Source organism: Hyperolius riggenbachi, chromosome 7 (assembly GCF_040937935.1).
Source record: "Hyperolius riggenbachi isolate aHypRig1 chromosome 7, aHypRig1.pri, whole genome shotgun sequence".
Taxonomy (NCBI): domain Eukaryota; kingdom Metazoa; phylum Chordata; class Amphibia; order Anura; family Hyperoliidae; genus Hyperolius; species Hyperolius riggenbachi.
This window is the reverse complement of record NC_090652.1, coordinates 163,524,458-163,542,671: the sequence shown is the minus strand read 5'-3', so window position 1 is coordinate 163,542,671 and position 18,214 is coordinate 163,524,458. Positions and strand designations below refer to the sequence as shown.

Sequence of the window (18,214 nt, the reverse complement as noted above, 5' to 3'; positions counted from 1 at the left end):
AGTCAAAATAAACATACACAAGTCATACTTACCTCCTGTGTAGTCTACTCCTCAATCTATTTTTCCTCTCCTGCATCCAGTTTGTCCACTGTGATCAATGGAATTCTCCGTCCTCCATTTTGAAAATGGCCATTACCCCATAACAGCTTCCTGGTCAGCACACTGTTAAACTGTAACATCGCCCACTTGAGCCATAGGGAAACATGGGCACATCAGTACTCCTCTCAGCTGTAACTGGCAGCAACTGATATATAACTGACAGCAACTGATATATTTCAGTTCTGACAAAATGTTGTCAGAACTGGAAGGGATCACTGTAAGAAGAAAATGGTGAGCTTCTGAGAGGAACTGATGGCAAGGTAACTATGTAATGTTCATTTGAAGTTACCTCATGTGTTTATTTTAAATAATTTTACACAGTACAGGTTCTCTTTAAAAGTCGGGATATTGTGCTATCCCTGTCCCTTGTGCCTCCAGTATTCCCCTCTATCTCCCTCGTACCGCCTTACATCCCCCTTTTGCCTCCTATGTCTCCTTACCCAGGATAGGCTCAGCGGAAGCTGCATGGAAACTTCTCACCTGTTCCATGGTGGTGAAAGGTCTAAGCATGCTCCCGGGAAGCTGCGCGGCCCGTCCCCTCTCCCTTCACTGTTCCCCGGCGGCTCCTCTTGCGTCGCATAATGAAGCAATCAGGAGGCTCTTCCTAATTGCGTCATTATGCGACTCAAGAAGAGCCGCCGGGGAACAGTGACGGGAGAGAGGACGGGCCGCGCAGCTTTCCGGGAGCACGCTTAGACCTTTCACCACCATGGAACAGGTGAGAAGTTTCCATGCGGCTTCCGCTGCGCCTATTCTGCACAAGGAGCGGGCAGAAGAACAGGAAGTCCCCCACATCGTGACGTCATGGCGGGCGTTCGTAAGTCGGGCGTTCATAAGCCGGGGACTACCTGTACATACATAACAAGTCTAATGAACAGTGTGACTGCCATTGTTAACAGAACAAGTTACAATTCTAACATAACAGAAAGACTCGAGAGCGTTAAAGGAGCTTAGTCCCTATTACCATTATTGATTTATAAAGCGCCAACATATTCTGTGGCGCCCTATACCGCTTTCGGTTGGTGTTTATATTCCTGACCACATATTTGTCAGCAAAAAGGCTGAGATTTGCCTGGACCTGCTTGCCCTGACAAATTACCACACTAGTACAGCAAAAGGAACACTGCCAAAAGGGGAGTCTCTAGTGCACCCTTTCTCAACCTTTTTACCCTGGAGGAACCCTGCAAATACTTTTTGGATCTCAAGAAACCTCAGCAAGTAATTTTGGGATCTCAAGGAATCCCTGGCATGGTCTTTAAAAGCTGGTGTGGCTGTTTATGCCACTACCCCCTATTACAGTGCCATCATTACAATGTCTCCTTACTCTTGTCCTTTTTATTAATGTGATCGTTATTGTTCTGACCCCCAATTTAGTGCTTCTTTTTACAGTACCACCTAGTATAGTGTGCTCTCTATCATACTTCCCCCAACCCCAACAATGGGAAAAAATGACAAGGAACCCCTGCAGAGTACTCAAGGAACCCTGGGGTTCCAGGGAACACTGGTTGAGAAAGCCTGCTTTAGTGAGTAGATAGGCTTTCTATAAATCACTACAGCAGTGGCTAATATGCCTGTACTTGAAATATTTACAGCTGAAGTGGAGTTTATCCTTGGAGATTCTGATCCTGCACCTCACCTGATGCCTTTTACTGCTTACATATTACATTTGTACAGATTAATAGTATACAATAGTGACAACTGGCATAAATTGCCTGACTGTGTATTGGCTATAGTCACTTTTTTCTTTAGATAAACCATAACAGTCAATCTGCTTAAATGCAACTCATTGCTATATATGTGTAAAAGTGGTTTACGTGGAGTGGTTTACGTGTAGTATCAGTAACCAAATTTGCATACTTGCTAAGCATTCCTTTTGCTATTGAGTTTATCTAAGTACTGCAATTGCCAGAATCTTGGCATAAAAACTGTAAATTTCAACACCCCCCCCCCCCAACCCCCCCACAAAAAAATCACATGATGTTTTGAGAAGAATGTATCTAGGACCCAGCAAGACTAGACTTACTCAGAGTCTCTCCTTTTCTGCAGCTTTGCCAATTCTCTTTGCTTTTCTTTGTACCTTCTTTGCAACTCTGCAAGCCTCACCCTACAATCAAGTTCCACCGAGCCCATGACTTCAATTGCAGAGGTCACTGAAAAATGCTGAATACAATAAATAGGAAAACTGGTTATTGCAAATTATAATTTCACACATCAAGTTACATTATAGAAAAATAGCAAAAATTGTATTGGCACATTTTAATAGCTGAATCAACTTGACTAGATGTGGTTGATCACAGCGGAGTCCAAAATATTTCTGCCCCTAATTAAAAATAAAAAACCCTGCTGATAAGCCAGAAGTGATAATTGGAAGGGGCTTTGTTGGGTTGATTTGGGTCAATGTGTAAAGGTAGGGTTAGATTACTAAAAGCTGGAGGTTAATGTAGTTAGTATTGTGTTATAGTAAGTAAAGCGGGGGATATAAATTTATATCAAGCTGAGGCTGCTGCATATGTTAGAGAAATTTAGCTTTCATTATAAAACTGAATAAGAACACATGGGTGCTTCCTTATTTATTTTTTGCAATTTAATGCTATTAAAAACAAATTAACCACATAATGTATTTTAGACAGTATATCTACACCCAGGAGACTTCATCTTAGCTCCAGGGGTGTAGATATACCTACCGTGCCGCGATTGACACTACTCGCGTTCATGTCGCCGCCCATTAGTAGACTGATTGGTGAATGGGAACGCACGTTCCCATTCACTAATCAACGTGCCTGTGATCAAATGATTAATCAATGAGATGCCGGTGGTCACGGAGATAGTGAAAGTAAAACATACACTATTTCCCGTGAACTGTTCACAGTACACAGGAAGAACCTCAGGAACAACCTAATCTAATGGCCAAATAGTAAAACTACACCCTAGTACACTTAAATAAAAATACATAAATCCAACAATCAGAATTAACCCCATTACTTCCCCCACTCTACCATAGTTATCAAAGGAAAACATTTGTAGGTTAAAAAAAAAGCCATTTAACGAAAAAAATGGGAATTGGGGACTTTTTTTTAATATGTATGTCACGTGGGTATATTACTGTTATTTTTGCATATAAGGGTTTGTAATTAGTGACTGACACAAAACTGAAAAATACACCTTTATTTCCAAATAAAATATTGTTGCCATACATTGTACTAGGGACATATTTTATACGTAATGACCGGGACAAATGGGCAAATAAAATGTGTGGGTTTTATCCACAGTAGCACATTTTATTTTAAAACTATAATGGCTGAAAACTGAGAAAAGGATTTTTTTTTCTTATTCCCATTAAAATGCATTTAAATAAAATTCTTAGCAAAACCTACCACCCAAAGAAAGCCTAATTGGTGGTGGAAGAAAACAAGATATAGATCATTTGGTTGTGATAAGTAGTGATAAGGTTATTATTGAATGAATGGGAGGCACGCTGAAAGATGAAAACTGCTCTGGTCCACAAGGGGAAAAATCCCTTAGTGGTGAACTGGTTAATGTACATAAATTGCTCACGCGCATCGGAGCATACATAGCTCCTTAGTCATAGCCGGCTCTGATACCCGTGAGCTATTAATGTGGACCTTTCAACTGGTGAAGCAGAGTTTCTTTTCCACCTGGCTGTTCATTGGCTTCAGAAAACTCTGCTCCCAGTATCTGGGGTGGTTTGTAGCGGACCTTCCATCCACTAGAGATTTTCTTGATTTTCGGATATTAGAAGTTAGAACTAGTTCCTAGCCCCTTTCCTTTATTGGTTAGGTTACAGCTTCAACCACGTCAGTGCTCGAGTCTCAGTGACCAGCAGAGGCTTCTACACGGTTCTGTAAAATGCCTTAGATTGCTTTAGTGCAGGAAGAAACAGAATTTATCCAGGACAAAGTTTTACAGAGCCTAAGGCTACTGTATGTACACAATACAATATGAGAGTGACTGTATTCACAGACACTACAAAACACCATTACTGTGGCAGTATTACTAGTATGAAAGTTTGAATTTTGTTAATTAACTATGGTACCCAAAACCAATTTTAAAGGCCTTAGAACCTTGGATCATGCCCGTTTGGTTTCCAGTGGGACTTCTGGTAAACTTCCTGGAGTTGCAAAATGAATGCACTGCAGCCTTTGTGTTACTTCTGCCCGCAGCACTTTCGTCGTACTGTGGGTACTGTGGACAGTCTAACAGAGACTAATGGCCACTGCGATGAGCTGCGGCGGGGAGAGTAATGCAATGTGGTACACCATGTGTGAAAGTGGCCTTCTACATAGTGCGTGGAGAACAATGGGTGGGAAAAAAATAGACAATGCAACTTCTAGATGGAATCCATAAACAGTAGGATTTTAAAGCACTTTTTGGGGATTTGTTTCGATTGTGCTGAGTTGAAAATTACAGAAAAAGCACCATATAACAAAAACTATTGCTCTGCCAGCACATTGGATTATTGCTACTCTTGTTTGTTGAACTATTTCTTTGCCAGCATATTGGACCACTGCTCTACCAGTGTAAAAACTACTACAACTTACACAAACATAAAATGCACTACTACTAGACTTTTCAACACAAAGGTATCTTAACGGAAAAACTGTTTATAACCGTGTTCACCTCAAAGTGATATATTCTTCCACGTTAACTGAACAATGAAAATATCCCATTCATTATAAGACTACATAAAATGTGCAAACAATTTCTGCATCTGGAAGATTTCTGTATCCCACTTACTGGATTTTTTTCTTGCTTCCAACTATACTTTTTATTATGAGAAAGTTCTCTGGGTAATTTGATTGATTCTGGTTTTATTCCATCCAAGGCTGGAGAAGAGAGCACCTCCATCAACATTTGGGTGCTGGCAGCCAACAGACTCTCAAGGGAAGGTCTTACATGTCGGCTTTGTAGATCTGACAAGGAGAAAAAAAAGCAACCAAAGTGCGTTTAGCTCCCTCCAGGGAATTAATATACAGCCTCAAAAATCAAATGGTCAGTTAAAAGGCACATCTAAGAAGACATGAATGAGATCCATCCATATTTTAATATTTATGCTCCTAAACTGGTAAAGGTGATGTTTGATCACAAACCGAGTCATTTTCCAACTCAATTATAATACATTACAAAGTTTTATTCAATAAGAAAATCAAACTTCATTCAGATCTAGGTATGTATCAGAATAAAACTGGGACAAAGGGAATTCCATTGGATGTACCTATTTAAAGATAGATATGTTAAACACACACACAAAAAAAACCCCTTTGGCATAACTTAGTTCCAAATGCTTAAACTCAAGTTCAATCAGTAGATCGGTATAGTGCAAGACTGTAACCACTAGAAATGCAAATATACATTGCAGGAAGCTTAAGGCTTCTTTCACACAGGAGGCTGAAGGTGGTGAATTCACAACCTGTCAGCTACTGCAGTGCACCTGCCAGGGGCTTACTAGTGATCAGTACTGGCTGATAAAATGCAGTCCAAGCAATGATGCAGGTTGTTACAAAATCTGACATTTTAATTGCACCGAATGGCACTCATGGTCAGCAGCCAAAAGGCAATTTAGCCTCCCATTTGAAAGAGGCCTTAGGGCTGGTTCGCATGGGCGTTGCCCCACGTTTACCACTGGCATTCATGACTCGGCACTAAATGCTCCCATTCAATTGAATGGGAGCGTTTGTACCGACTTTTACCGGCATTTGCACAAATGCAGCGTTCAGATCCCGATTTTCCCTGGTGTTCGAGGTGACCCTGTACACTACATGTAGCATCCTGGGACAGTTAACCATTGCGGCTAATGTCCCCCTGTGGGGATGGAAACGCCGACCACAACTGCAAGCTTCCAAAAGCCCAAACGCAACGCTGCCGAAAGTCGGGCAGATGCCCATGTGAATCAGCCCTAAGTATGGCAAAACCACCTACCTGGTCTGCATTGGCTTTTACATAAATATGTCAACATACAAATTATGCTCCGATATGAATAAGCCAAAAAGGACTCAGAAGTAATGACAAGATTTTGCATATTTCATGTGAACTTGCCCTTTTCTTTAGGAGCACATTAATACTCTTAAGCCAGGATTTACTACTCAAATGTACACAAAAACATTCACATTCTTACTTGGCAGTCATCAACAGGTAATTTAATTCATTCTATAATTGACCCAGCATTGGTCTGGTATAAATCTGAAATACCGTATATACTCTAGTATAAACCGAGTTTTTGGGCCCAAAAAAGTGGCTCAAAAGTGGGGGTCTCGGTTTATACAGGAGTCATATACATAAGTAACTAAAATACAACCCCCCAGCGAGCATCCCAAACTGCCGCAAGAACAGTGGAGCTGGATTGTATGCCGCCATCCCGACCAAGCAGACCAGCATGTATTGTGAGCAGTGTGTAGTTTTATGGTGAGGCTGCAGTGCTCTCACCTGCTGGCTGCAGCCCGGGCATCGTTCGGCATGTACTGTGCTTCTCCCGCCGGTTCTCCGCTGCCCTCTCACGACAATTTTCCCCGCTGTCACTGGATCGGAGCTCCGGAAACTCAGTACACGGCAAGGAGTCCTCTTCTGTTCTCCCTAGTCGCATTGCTATGACTTTTGCAGTGCCACATAGGCGCCACTAGAGGGAGCCATAGCGATGAGGTTAGGAAGGACTCCTTGCCGTGTAGCAAGTTTCCGGAGCTCAGATCCAGTGACAGCGGGGGAAACTGGTGTAAGAGGGCAGCGGAGAAACGGCGGGAGCAGCACAGTTCATGCCGATCGATGCCCGGGCAGCAGCCAGCAATGCAGCCTCACCTCAACACACTACATGCCCAGCTCCATTCTTCCTGTGGTGGGTGGGGGTGCTCGAGGGGACTTAAAATTTCTTGCTTCAAAGCAGATATGAGTTTTCCATGGCACCTGTGTATTCCTGAACTCTAGCGAGCCCCTTAATTTACAATTTGAGTAGTAGCATTCTATTTTGACTAAGAACACAGAACTTCATCTCAGCTCTAAAAGATAAGCAAAAGCATAATAACCTTTAAAGAAAAAATATTTGTTTATAGCTAATACAAATCCTGCAATACATCTGCAGTGTTTTCACTTCCTGCTTTCATGGAAGCAGACATATTGTTAACATCCTGTATTTACTAATTAGCTTTTCTGCCCTGTCAGTCAGCTGAAAAATGAGGGGGAGGAATTTCCCTGTTTTCCTTCTGCCCACTGCAAGAGTTCAGGTCCACTCTAAAAGTCACCAGTGCACCATGCATTTCCCATGCCCGGCTTATACATGAGCCAATCATTTTCCCACAATTTTTAAGGTAAAAGTTGGGGGGTCGGCTTATACTCGGGTCGGCTTATACTCTAGTATATACGGTAAGTGTGAAAGAGGTTTCTGAGTGTTCCCAAGTTGGCTGATGCTCTCTTAAGCTGCTTACGCGCTTTGGGTCCTAGGGGAAAAAGCAACTGAAATGTTTTATTGTTGTTATTGATGTTGTTGTTGATGTATGTTTCTCTTGGATATTTTGTATGTTCACATATTTATGCAAAATGAACTATAGACTGGAGGGCTTTCTGCCTGTATTAGAGTCCCTCAGCAGGTATGATCTTACACCTAGAGTTTACATATACCTACTGACTGTACTTCATCTAGACATATAGGACTAATGCCAAGACATTTGCCCTTTTATTTTGTTGCAATGATTTAAGTCGATGTGCTTTAATATGCATTTATGAGTGCTATACCCCTTTTTTCACAACATTTCTCTAGAGATCTAAGGATGGGAATTGTTATAATCTACCGTATATACTTGAGTATAAGCAGACTCCCCAACTTTTACCTTAGAAACCAGGAAAAATGATTGACCCGAGGGTATGAAATGTAGCACCTACTCAGGACCTCCTAGAGTTCTCTGATCACTACATGTCATTGCACTCTCCACTTAGGCCTATTAAAATTGACTTTTCTATAGGATTCCATGCCATCCCCCTCAGGTATTGGTCCCACTGGTGAATGCACTTGTGGTCCAACGTTGCTCACTTTTTTTTTGAAAAGTCTCCTCAATGTCTTGGCCCTCTGGTGACTTCCTGTCTAATGACCTAACCCAGTGATCTGCAAACTTGGCTCTCCAGCTGTTAAAGAACTAAAAGCCCCACAATCAATTGCGGAAGAATGACAGCCACAGTCATGATTCATAAAGGCAAATGCATTGTGGGACTTGTAGTTCCTTAACAGCTGGAGAGTCAAGTTTGCAGATCACTGACCTAACCTTATGACTAGCAATTTAGTAGGCAAGGTAGCAACACTGGTCCTGGTCCTAGCCTGCTTAGGGCTGGTTCAGATGTGTTAATCAGTGCCCACTCCTTCCCCTCCTCTACCCGCTTGCTGGAGAGGGATATGTAGATCAGTGTGTCCCCTGGAGCATATACAGTATGCACATTCACAAATCAGTGGTTCTTCTTTAAGTTTCCCCAGCATGGACCCCTGCCAAAGAGGTATGAGTAGATCAGTGTTTGCCCGAGTGTCTCCCAGCATGTGCCCCCTGTAGCAGTATGCAAAAGTCCGTGTTAAGTGTCTCCCAGCATGTACCATACTCCCCATAGCTGTATGCACGGAGTGGTGAGTGCAGAACAGTGTGTGCTGACGTGTCCCTCGGAATTATTTTTACCCCGCCCCCCCCCCTCCCCCGAACAAAATGTGCAGAACAGTGAGTGCCACTGACAGTCTCCTGACTCAGAGCTGTATGCACGGAGAGGTGTTGGCCGTAAGGCTTACCTGTGTCCCCTGACATCAGAAGAATGGCAAACAGTGAGAGCATTCACTCATTGGCTCCTGCCACAAGAATTCCTCTTCAGCTTCCCTATTGCAGTCTCGTCTCTATGACGTCCCACAATGATGCGCACATTGTGAGACACCACTAGAGGGCATCATAGAAATGAGACTGAAAGAGAAGCTAACGAGGAATCTTAGCAACAGGAGCTAATGAGTGACTGCTCTCACTGTCAGCCACTCTGAAGATGTCGGGCACACAGGTAAGCCTAATGACCAAAAATACTTTGTGCATACAGCTCTGAGCTAGGAGACACTCAGCGGCACTCACTGTTCTGCACATATCACTGTGGACGGCTGGCACACGGTGGAGGACACAACAGGCACACACTGTTCTTCACATACCACTGGCGGTGTTCTGCAGGTAAACACTGTTCTGCGGGAGGGAGCACATGCCAGGGGACCAGAGGTAATTTATCCTTAACATGACACACAGGATCACTGCTCAATAGAAGAGTATACTCTAGTATGTATGGTATATGTACACCAATTAGGTCTAAGGATATTTTATGGGTTTATACATTTATTTCTTACATTTAGTATATATATTATGGAGATTAGATCCTATTTATTTATTTATCCAGTACCAATTAATTTTTTTAGCAATTATTAGAAGATATACCTATGAATTTATAAATTTATATTGCTCTTCTAATTGATTGTTTTGTAATTAATGAATTATTTACCTTATGGCAAAATGTGAAAAAAGTAACAGCAGCCTTGTTAAGTATAATATGAAACAAACTTTAAAAACTATTAATACCTGTACTAATTGATATTTATATCCAGTCTGAGACTACTATATCTATCTATCTATCTATCTATCTATCTATCTATCTATCTATCTATCTCTATATATCTCCCATACAATCAAGCAGAACTTGCAGTCTGCAAACAAGTTTACTAAGATGATGAAAACTAATACTAATTTTTATGTATAATGCATTAAGAGGTTGGTATACTAAGGAGTCTCTCTCTGCTATGTAGGCACTGTTATTTGACCTGGGGAAGCGGGCTCAGACCCGTGAAACGCGCTGCTTGTGCTAATAATAAAATCGTTTGTTTCAGTAAAGATTTTCGTTATTTGAGGTAAGCCACCTCAAATTAATTTGTTGATTTTAAACTGTTTTTAAGTGCTTTTACAAACCACCAGGGCGCCTCTTTCACTCAATTTGTGCATTTTATACCCCCATACCTTATGGTCTGAGGGGTCGAGACAGAATACACGTGGTTCTACCAGACATCTGTCTCCCTTTTTTTTTTCCAAGGAAAGCGACCGCATCCCGATATCTAGGGGTCACCCCGAGTGGAGTCAGGTTTGTTGTCTCCACCTGCTTCCTGTGGTCGGTTGCCCAACTGCAACCCCCCTTTGTGAGTACCGTATATACTCGCAAGCAAGCCGAATTTTTGACCCCCCAAAAGTGGGCCAAAAGTTGGAGGGTCGGCTTGCTTGCGAGTCTTATTGGTCGTAGGCCGCCCCCCCCCCCCCCCTCCCCGCCGCTGCTATTAGCTTACTGTGCGGCTTCCAATAGTCCCCTCTCCGTTTCCCGCATGTAAATAGCTCACAGCAGCTCGCTCCACGGCGGCTGCTGTGTGATGACAGGAAGCTGTAGGCAGAGAGGATTCCATAGTAACGGCGATACACATCGCCGTTAAAGGAAACTGCTCTGCCTACAGCTTCCTGTCATCACACAGCAGCCGCCATGGAGCGAGCTGCTGTGAGCTATTTACATGCAGGAGACAGAGAGGGGACTATTGGAAGCCGCACAGTAAGCGAATAGCAGCGGCGGGCGTGAGGGGGGGGGGGGGGGGTTGGGTGAGCTGGGGGGGGCACTATACTAGCTATACCGAGCACGATACTATCTATACTTGGGCACTAAACTAGCTATACTTGGGCACTTTACTAGCTATACCTGGCACTATACTGAGCACTATACTAGCTATACTAGGCACTATACTAGCTATACTGAGCACTATACTAGCTATACTGAGCACTATACTAGCTATACACTATACTAGCTATACTGAGCACTATACTAGCTATACTGAGCACTATACTAGCTATACTGAGCACTATACTAGCTATACTGAGCACTATACTAGCTATACTTGGGCACTATACTAGCTATACCTAGCACTATACTGAGCACTATACTAGCTATACTGGGCACTATACTAGCTATACCTGGCACTATACTAGCTATACCTGGCACTTTACTAGCTATACTGAGCACTTTACTAGCTATACTTGGGCACTATACTAGCTATACCGAGCACTATACTAGCTATACCGAGCACTACACTAGCTATACCGAACACTACACTAGCTATACCGAGCACTATACTACCTATACTGTGCACTTTACTAGCTGTACTGGGCACTTTACTAGCTGTACTGGGCACTTTACTAGCTATACTGGGCACTTTACTAGCTATACTGGGCACTTTACTAGCTATACTGGGCACTATACTAACTATAGTGGCTGGATAGTGTAGTGGTTAAGGGCTCTGCCTCTGATGTAGGAGTCCTGGGTTCAAATCCTGGCTCTTCCTACTTAGTAAGCCAGCACCTATTCAGTAAGGAGTTCATTGGGCAAGACTCCCTAACACTGCTACTGCCTACTGAGTGCGCTCTTGTGGCTGCCTCGCAAGCGCTTTGAGTCCGACAGGAGAAAGGCGCTATACAAAAAAAGGAATTATTAAAAGGAATTATTATACTGGGACACACTGGGGGGGGGGGGGGGAAATCACACGGCCAGCATTTCCTACCCCCGGCTTATATGAGGGTCAATCATTTTTTCCTGTTTTTTCAGGAAACAGTTGGGGGGTCGGCTTATATGCGGGTCGGCTTGCTTGCGAGTATATACGGTAGTCTTGTTTCCATTACTTATATCCATCACTGGTTTGACATATTACACTATTGGGCTACCGTCCCTGTCTCCTGTGTTTTTTCTCCAGAGGGTGCACAGACACCCACACCTCACCACGTCTACAAACGTGTAATGTTCAAGAGAAGTGATCCTGCTATCCTGGACTGCAGTTATTTAAAATTATTTTCTATTAGGTGGCAGAAATGTGCAAGTTTGCATAGCTAAAATCAGACTAGAGCAAAGGCTGCTGATAGGAAAGTAGGACAGCAGTCGTGTACCTACAGTCACAGGCAGACCTTTCTACGCAACTACTAATTCATCAACATTTCAGAAACACTCAATAGTTCTATAGGACACAGGAGAAAGTCAAAAACTTTTGCCATGTAATAGCAATATTTATTGAGTTTATGCATGTTACTTAGGCTTACACATCCCTAGAACAGAGAAGGGGTTGAAGTGTGGATTGCATCTTAAAAAGAACAGAGAGGAAATGGGAGCCCAATAACGCAATATGTCACTCAACGTGAAGATAATCAGAATATACTAATAAGGGTGGAATGCAGAAAGGGGCAAGCAACCACAAGAAGCAGGTGGAGAACACAATCCCATCTCCACACGGGTGCTCCAGATGTGGCTGGATACATGTTGGTCGCACTTTTAAAAAGAAAAAAAAAATGGTACTGCAGGTGGCTGACCCACTGTAACCCATTCAAACCTGGCAAGAAGTAGCGGTGGCTTACCTCTCCAACGACACAACCATAAAATGGGTAGAAATAAGTTTTTATTTGCACTGGTTTTATCCATTCTGGGCACCTTTTCCTCCCTACTGTACAACCGTGGAAAATCTTGGTAAATCAAGCCCAATTCAAACAACAATTCATGGGCAAGAATTAAAAAAAATAAAAATAAATAGATCACCAGCAGACTGAATACTTAAGTGAATATGATGCAATGTCTTTGAACATTTTTCCCAAGAAATTACCCAAGTGTTCGCAACAAAAACAATAAATAAAACAGTGTACTATTCTAAGTGTGTGTGAAGGTTTGGCAGTCAATCTCTATACAACAGAAAATACAGCTAACTTTGCAGTTTTTGGAGAAAGTGGGGTAGGATTTGAGCCTGTGGCGAGTTTCCTGCCTGAGTTGTGTTAGCTACAGGGACAAAGTGTGGGGAAAAATGTCCTCAGCAGAAACATACAAGAAAAAAACAAAAACCCTGGACAGAAATATCCCCTCCCTATATTATTTTATAATATATAATTGCTTACTGTCCACGTGTTTTCTTTTTTCCAGTTCTAGTTCAGCCATCTCACTCAGGAGAATGATGCCTTGCAAGAATGTATGGTCTATAGGTATGTCAGGAGCCAAGATAACAGCACTCATAGGCAGCACTGGGTTGGCTTGAGTCATTTCAGTTGCTGCAACTAAAACATTCATACCATCCAACGGATCCTTTGCTTTGACAATTAAAGAGTTTATACTTGTAAGGTCATCTCTTATCTCTGCACTGCTACAACCAAAAGTTCCAGATGCCACATCTGTGTCTCCTTCTGTACATTCTCTACCAGCTTCTATACTAAGGTCCATAGATGTATTTTGAATTTGAGATATTAAAATGCTCTGAGACATGTTCATATTAGTTTTACAATTCTCATCCTGGCTAATTGCATCATTGAAATCTGTTTGGGTTGAAGAAGTCTCTTTGCCATTGGACAGATTTGTCTCAAAAATGCAAGATGTGACATTTTCTGCTTCAGTCCGATCTAGGTTTTGTGCCATATCTAGTTCTTCAGTTTCTTTCAGAAGACATTCAGAGGGCAAAGAGCAAGCCACTCTTTCATCCTGTAAACTTTCCCTACATGCAACAACAGGTTCATCTTCCACTTTAACTGTGGTGCTTTTCTTGTCATCTATCTCACAGTCTTCAGCAATAAGGGGCCTTGAACTCAGAAGGGGTTCAGCATGATCTGTACTTAAACCAGGTTGTTTCACAGCTGCTGGAAAATTGTCCGCATGTATGTCATCTTGTGGCTGGTTTGTGTCAGAAAGGTGCTGTTGTACAGAGGGTAAGAGCGGTGGAAACAAGAACCCTCGGGCATTATCTGCAACAAAAACAAACCTTCATATTATGTACAATATTTAAAAAAAAAAAAAAAAAAACACAGAGTGACTCTTTGATGTGATTCCACAACCACATCTATGTGGCTTTTCAATAAAATAAGATAAAAAAAAAACAGATTGGAAAACACAGCAACATTTGTAGTGGCAAGTTCCAGACATAAGGGGAAAATCAATGATGAATGAACATCTCAGGGCAGATGCTTAATATTATGCTGGAATTAAGCAGTAAAATAACATGCATTTAGAGTATAAAAAGCCATGCAAAAAATTAATATTTTTTTAGGATACCATTTGTTAATTCTATATATGCTTAAAAGAATACCATAAAGATTCAAAAGGTACATACATATTTAAGTTGAAAAAAAAAATATGCATCCAAATTCAACTTTTTGAGCCTCATTAAACCTCAATCTAGAGGAAGTAAAAGCCAAAAAGGGCTCAAACCATCTTCCTCACCAGATCACGGTATTATCTTCACACACTTACCAATCGTAATTGTGGTTGTCCTTCAAAGTAAGGAAAGCAACCAATCACCTTTTAAAGGGACTCTGAGCACTGCAGAAACTATGGAAAGATGCATATCATTTTAAAGCTCTCTTTCTCCTCTTCCCAATGATATATAAACCACCGCCCTACGCCTTTTAGTTTTCGCTTTTTCGCGATCGAAATTGCCACAACTGCGAAAATAGAGAAAACTAAAAGGCGGAGGGCAACGATTTAGGTGTCGCCAGAAAGAGGAGAAATAGAGCTTTAAAATGATATCCATCTTTCCATAGTTATATTGTATTACACAGGGCGACTTTTTCCTAAAGTCAGCAGCTCCATTCTGCTGAATAGAGCTGCTGACACTGGGGAAAGTGTCGTCCTGTGTAATACAAGTAACTATAGAAAGATGGATATAATTTTAAAGCTCCCTTTCTCCTCTTTCTGACGACGCCTAAATAATCGCCCTACGCCTTTTAGTTTTCTCTATTTTCGCGATCGAAATCGCTGCCGCTGCAATTTCAATCGCGAAAATAGCTAAAACTAAAAGGCGTAGGGCGGCGGTTTATATATCATTGGAAAGAGGAGAAAGAGAGCTTTAAAATGATATGCATCTTTCCATAGTTTCTGCACTGCTCGGAGTCCCTTTAAATATACAAATATCAAATTTGTCACAAGTTCTTTTTCTAGTAAAATATTTCACACCTTAAAGGACACCTGCAGTTAGAGGGATATGGAGGCTGCCATATTCTAAGCAATACCAGTTGCCTGGTCTCTACAGCTGACCCTATGCCTCTAATACTTTAAGCCATAGACCCTGAAAGAGCATGCAGCAGATCAGGCGTTTTTGACAATTTTGTCAAATCTGACTAGATTAGCTGCAGGTTTGTTTCTTGTGTGATTCAGACACTACTGCAGCCAAACAGATCAGCAAGGCTGCCACGCAACTGGTATTGTTTAAACGGAAATAAATACGGTAGCCTCCATATACTTCTAGTTTCAGATCCCTTTAAAGACTACCCGATATGTGATTAAAGAGTGTCCTTTTACCTACCTGGGACTTGTAGGTCCCCATTCTAAAAAGATGGGAAAATCTCCTTTGCACCATGCATACCTTACATCCCCTTATCCTTTGCACAGACCTTTGCCAAGCTTTTCTATGGCCATTGTATGCATTTATACATGCTAAATAAGTCACCTCTAAGTTGTCTCATTTTCATTCTCATTTATAGTGAAAATTTAGTCAAAACTATATTTTTTATTTATTTTACTAAGTGGGGAAAAGGTTAGATCTAAAAGAAACCTTATTGCTCTTTGAATTTCAGCTAAAGGGATTTTGCCTGAACCCAGACCGTTGTAAAAACACATTAATATATTTGTTTGAATTATTGCAGAAAAGAAGTAGTACATATGTCTTAAGGGTTTATTTTAACTATGTTCCAGATGTGAAGATTCTACACAATTCTTGTGCTGGCAAACAGACAATGACAGTGAGGGAAAATCTCCCCACCAAGGAAACCCCACAGATAACACTTTATGGGTATTTTAACACTTACTCACTTGTAAATTTAAAATAAAAATGTTTTGGCTGTAGTTGCATGCAAAGTAACTGCTTTATATTGTTCATTCTGTTTAAGGTAGATCTGAAAATGACTTTTTGCAATCATTTCTATCTCAACCTTGTAACATAATATTTTGAACATCTGGGTGAAAGATAGTTCAAGATTCTTATAACAAAGGAAAATGTCTCACAAAAATGTTTGTGCCATATGCTGTGTAAGATGGTATTCACTGTCACTATTCATTTTATTTGCTTTCATGTGCTGGCTTTAAATGCCACAATTCTCTTATGGCCCATACTCACGGGCTACAATTGTCGCCGCAACACAGCACCCCGAACTGTTGCACGCCGCTGATGTCGCCAGGCGATTGAACCGCTCAATCGCCTGGCGACAGTTGTCGCCGCAACTCCGCCGCAAATTGTCGCTAGTCCACGTGAGTACGCAGACTAGCTACAGCAACAAGCAAGGATTACATTGTGCTTCCGGCGGGGGGAGGAGCAACAGCGACAGCTTCCGCCGCATCAGTTGCCAGGTCCCTCCGCCGTGTGTATGCAGGAGGGACCTGGCGACGAGCTGTCGCCGGCCTGTCGCGCACACGCTCACGTGTGCTGGCGACAGGCCCTAAAAGTTGCCCGTGAGTATGGGTCATTAAGCTTAGAATTAATGGTGCATTTAACCAGCCGAGTTACAATTTGAATTTGGAATTTATGACGTCTCCCCATCACCAGAGTCTGCTTTATGTCATGTTGAGGATTCTATTGATCTTATCAATTTAGCCAGGATGTCTGGAAAAGCCTCCTCAGTAACAGTTGAGGCATCTAATTACATTTATGTTTGCTAAAGAAGGTTTCTCCTCTGTATGTCAGTGTATATAAGCTGTGTTTTTCAGTTTTGGTCAGGAACCAGTCCGCCGAAGGCTTTTTATAAGTCGAAAGCTCACTGTTTATCCATCTCTAAGTTAGCCAATAAATGGTATCATCCTGATTCAAAACTTCTTGCTTTTAAAAAATACTAAGAGAGCCTAGAAAATTCACAGCTATATTTGATCGGTGTATGTGCTAACAACAGAATCAGCCTGCAAGTTAAAAGAAAAAAAAAGTCAACTGCTTAGCATATCGTGGGGTAATTCTACAAATTTAGAAAGGTGCTATGTACCAAAGCAATGGGAGGAAGAATGCTAATATATTACTAAATCTAAAAACTACCTAAAGATACAAACCTTCAAGAGAAGAGGAGTCTTGCTTTATGTCTATATCTTTTATAAACTCTTCGTGTGCCTCCACTTTGGCTGGTAATATTGTAGAAGGAGGTGTAGGACACAAGTCAGGATGGTTGGATGAGTGGACACCATTTTGTTCCTGTGTCAGATCTTCAGCTTTATTGGACAATGGAAAGGGTTTTCTAGAGACCCGCGAGACTTCAAATTCCTTAATGCAAGATGTGGAGGATGCCAGAGCAGTCACTTTCTTCTGCATGGACACAGAACGAAAAGCTGGGCTTTGCCGACAGGTTTCTGATACATGCTCCACAACTCTTTGCTCTACTTGTTTTGCTGGCTCCTACAAAGTACACAAAACATTTTTTTTTTAATTATGACTAATACAGTATAAGGAAAACAATTCAAGAAAACAGCCAAAAACCGTTAGCAACAGAAAATATGCTTACATAAACTAAGACTTCCTACCTCTGGTAAACAAGTGGGAATTAGGAATGCAAGAAAAAAAACATTCCACACCACCTCTGTCTTTGGGCCCGTTTCCACTAGAGCGAATCTACATGCGTTTTCTGCATGCAGATTCGCATAACCAATACAAGTGGATGGGGCTGTTTCCACTTGTCAGGAATTCTGTGCGGTCTGCTATGCAGAAAAAAATCTGCCCGGCAGAGCCGTCAGAATTCGCATGCCACACACAATTCGTCGGTAATGTAACTAAATAGGAAAACCGCAAGCATTTTAGTCTTCCGGTTTTCCTGGCGTTTCCGCTTAAAAACCCAGGTCGATGCTTACCGGCATTGACCTGGTTAAAATCGCATAGCGCAAACCGCAAGCGTTTCCGCGTGAAAATCTGCATGGAAAAGCGAACGAATCAGCACATGGATTCGTTGATGCGTTTACTGCGACGGAACCGCAACGCACAAGTGGAAATGGGACCTTTCTGCTAAATCTATCCTGACCAGCTCACTCTTGCTTTCTGTTCAACCCTTGTAGTGGAATAAGCAAACTATAGCTTACATTACTGGGAAATTACCACTTTATA

General features: G+C 41.8%; 1 protein-coding gene across 2 annotated transcripts in view; it reads right to left on the bottom strand.

Annotated features, from left to right (window-relative positions):
* TNRC18 (trinucleotide repeat containing 18) overlaps positions 1-18,214 on the bottom strand; it is a 225,605-nt gene that overhangs the window by 105,062 nt on the left and 102,329 nt on the right. For both annotated transcript variants that reach the window (XM_068244834.1, XM_068244835.1), the window contains exons 9-12: positions 17,176-17,515; positions 13,059-13,892; positions 4,855-5,030; positions 2,123-2,259 (exon numbers count right to left, since the gene is read on the bottom strand). In XM_068244834.1, coding sequence (XP_068100935.1) covers positions 2,123-2,259; positions 4,855-5,030; positions 13,059-13,892; positions 17,176-17,515 — 1,487 coding nt within the window. The remainder of the gene's footprint in view (positions 1-2,122; positions 2,260-4,854; positions 5,031-13,058; positions 13,893-17,175; positions 17,516-18,214) is intronic.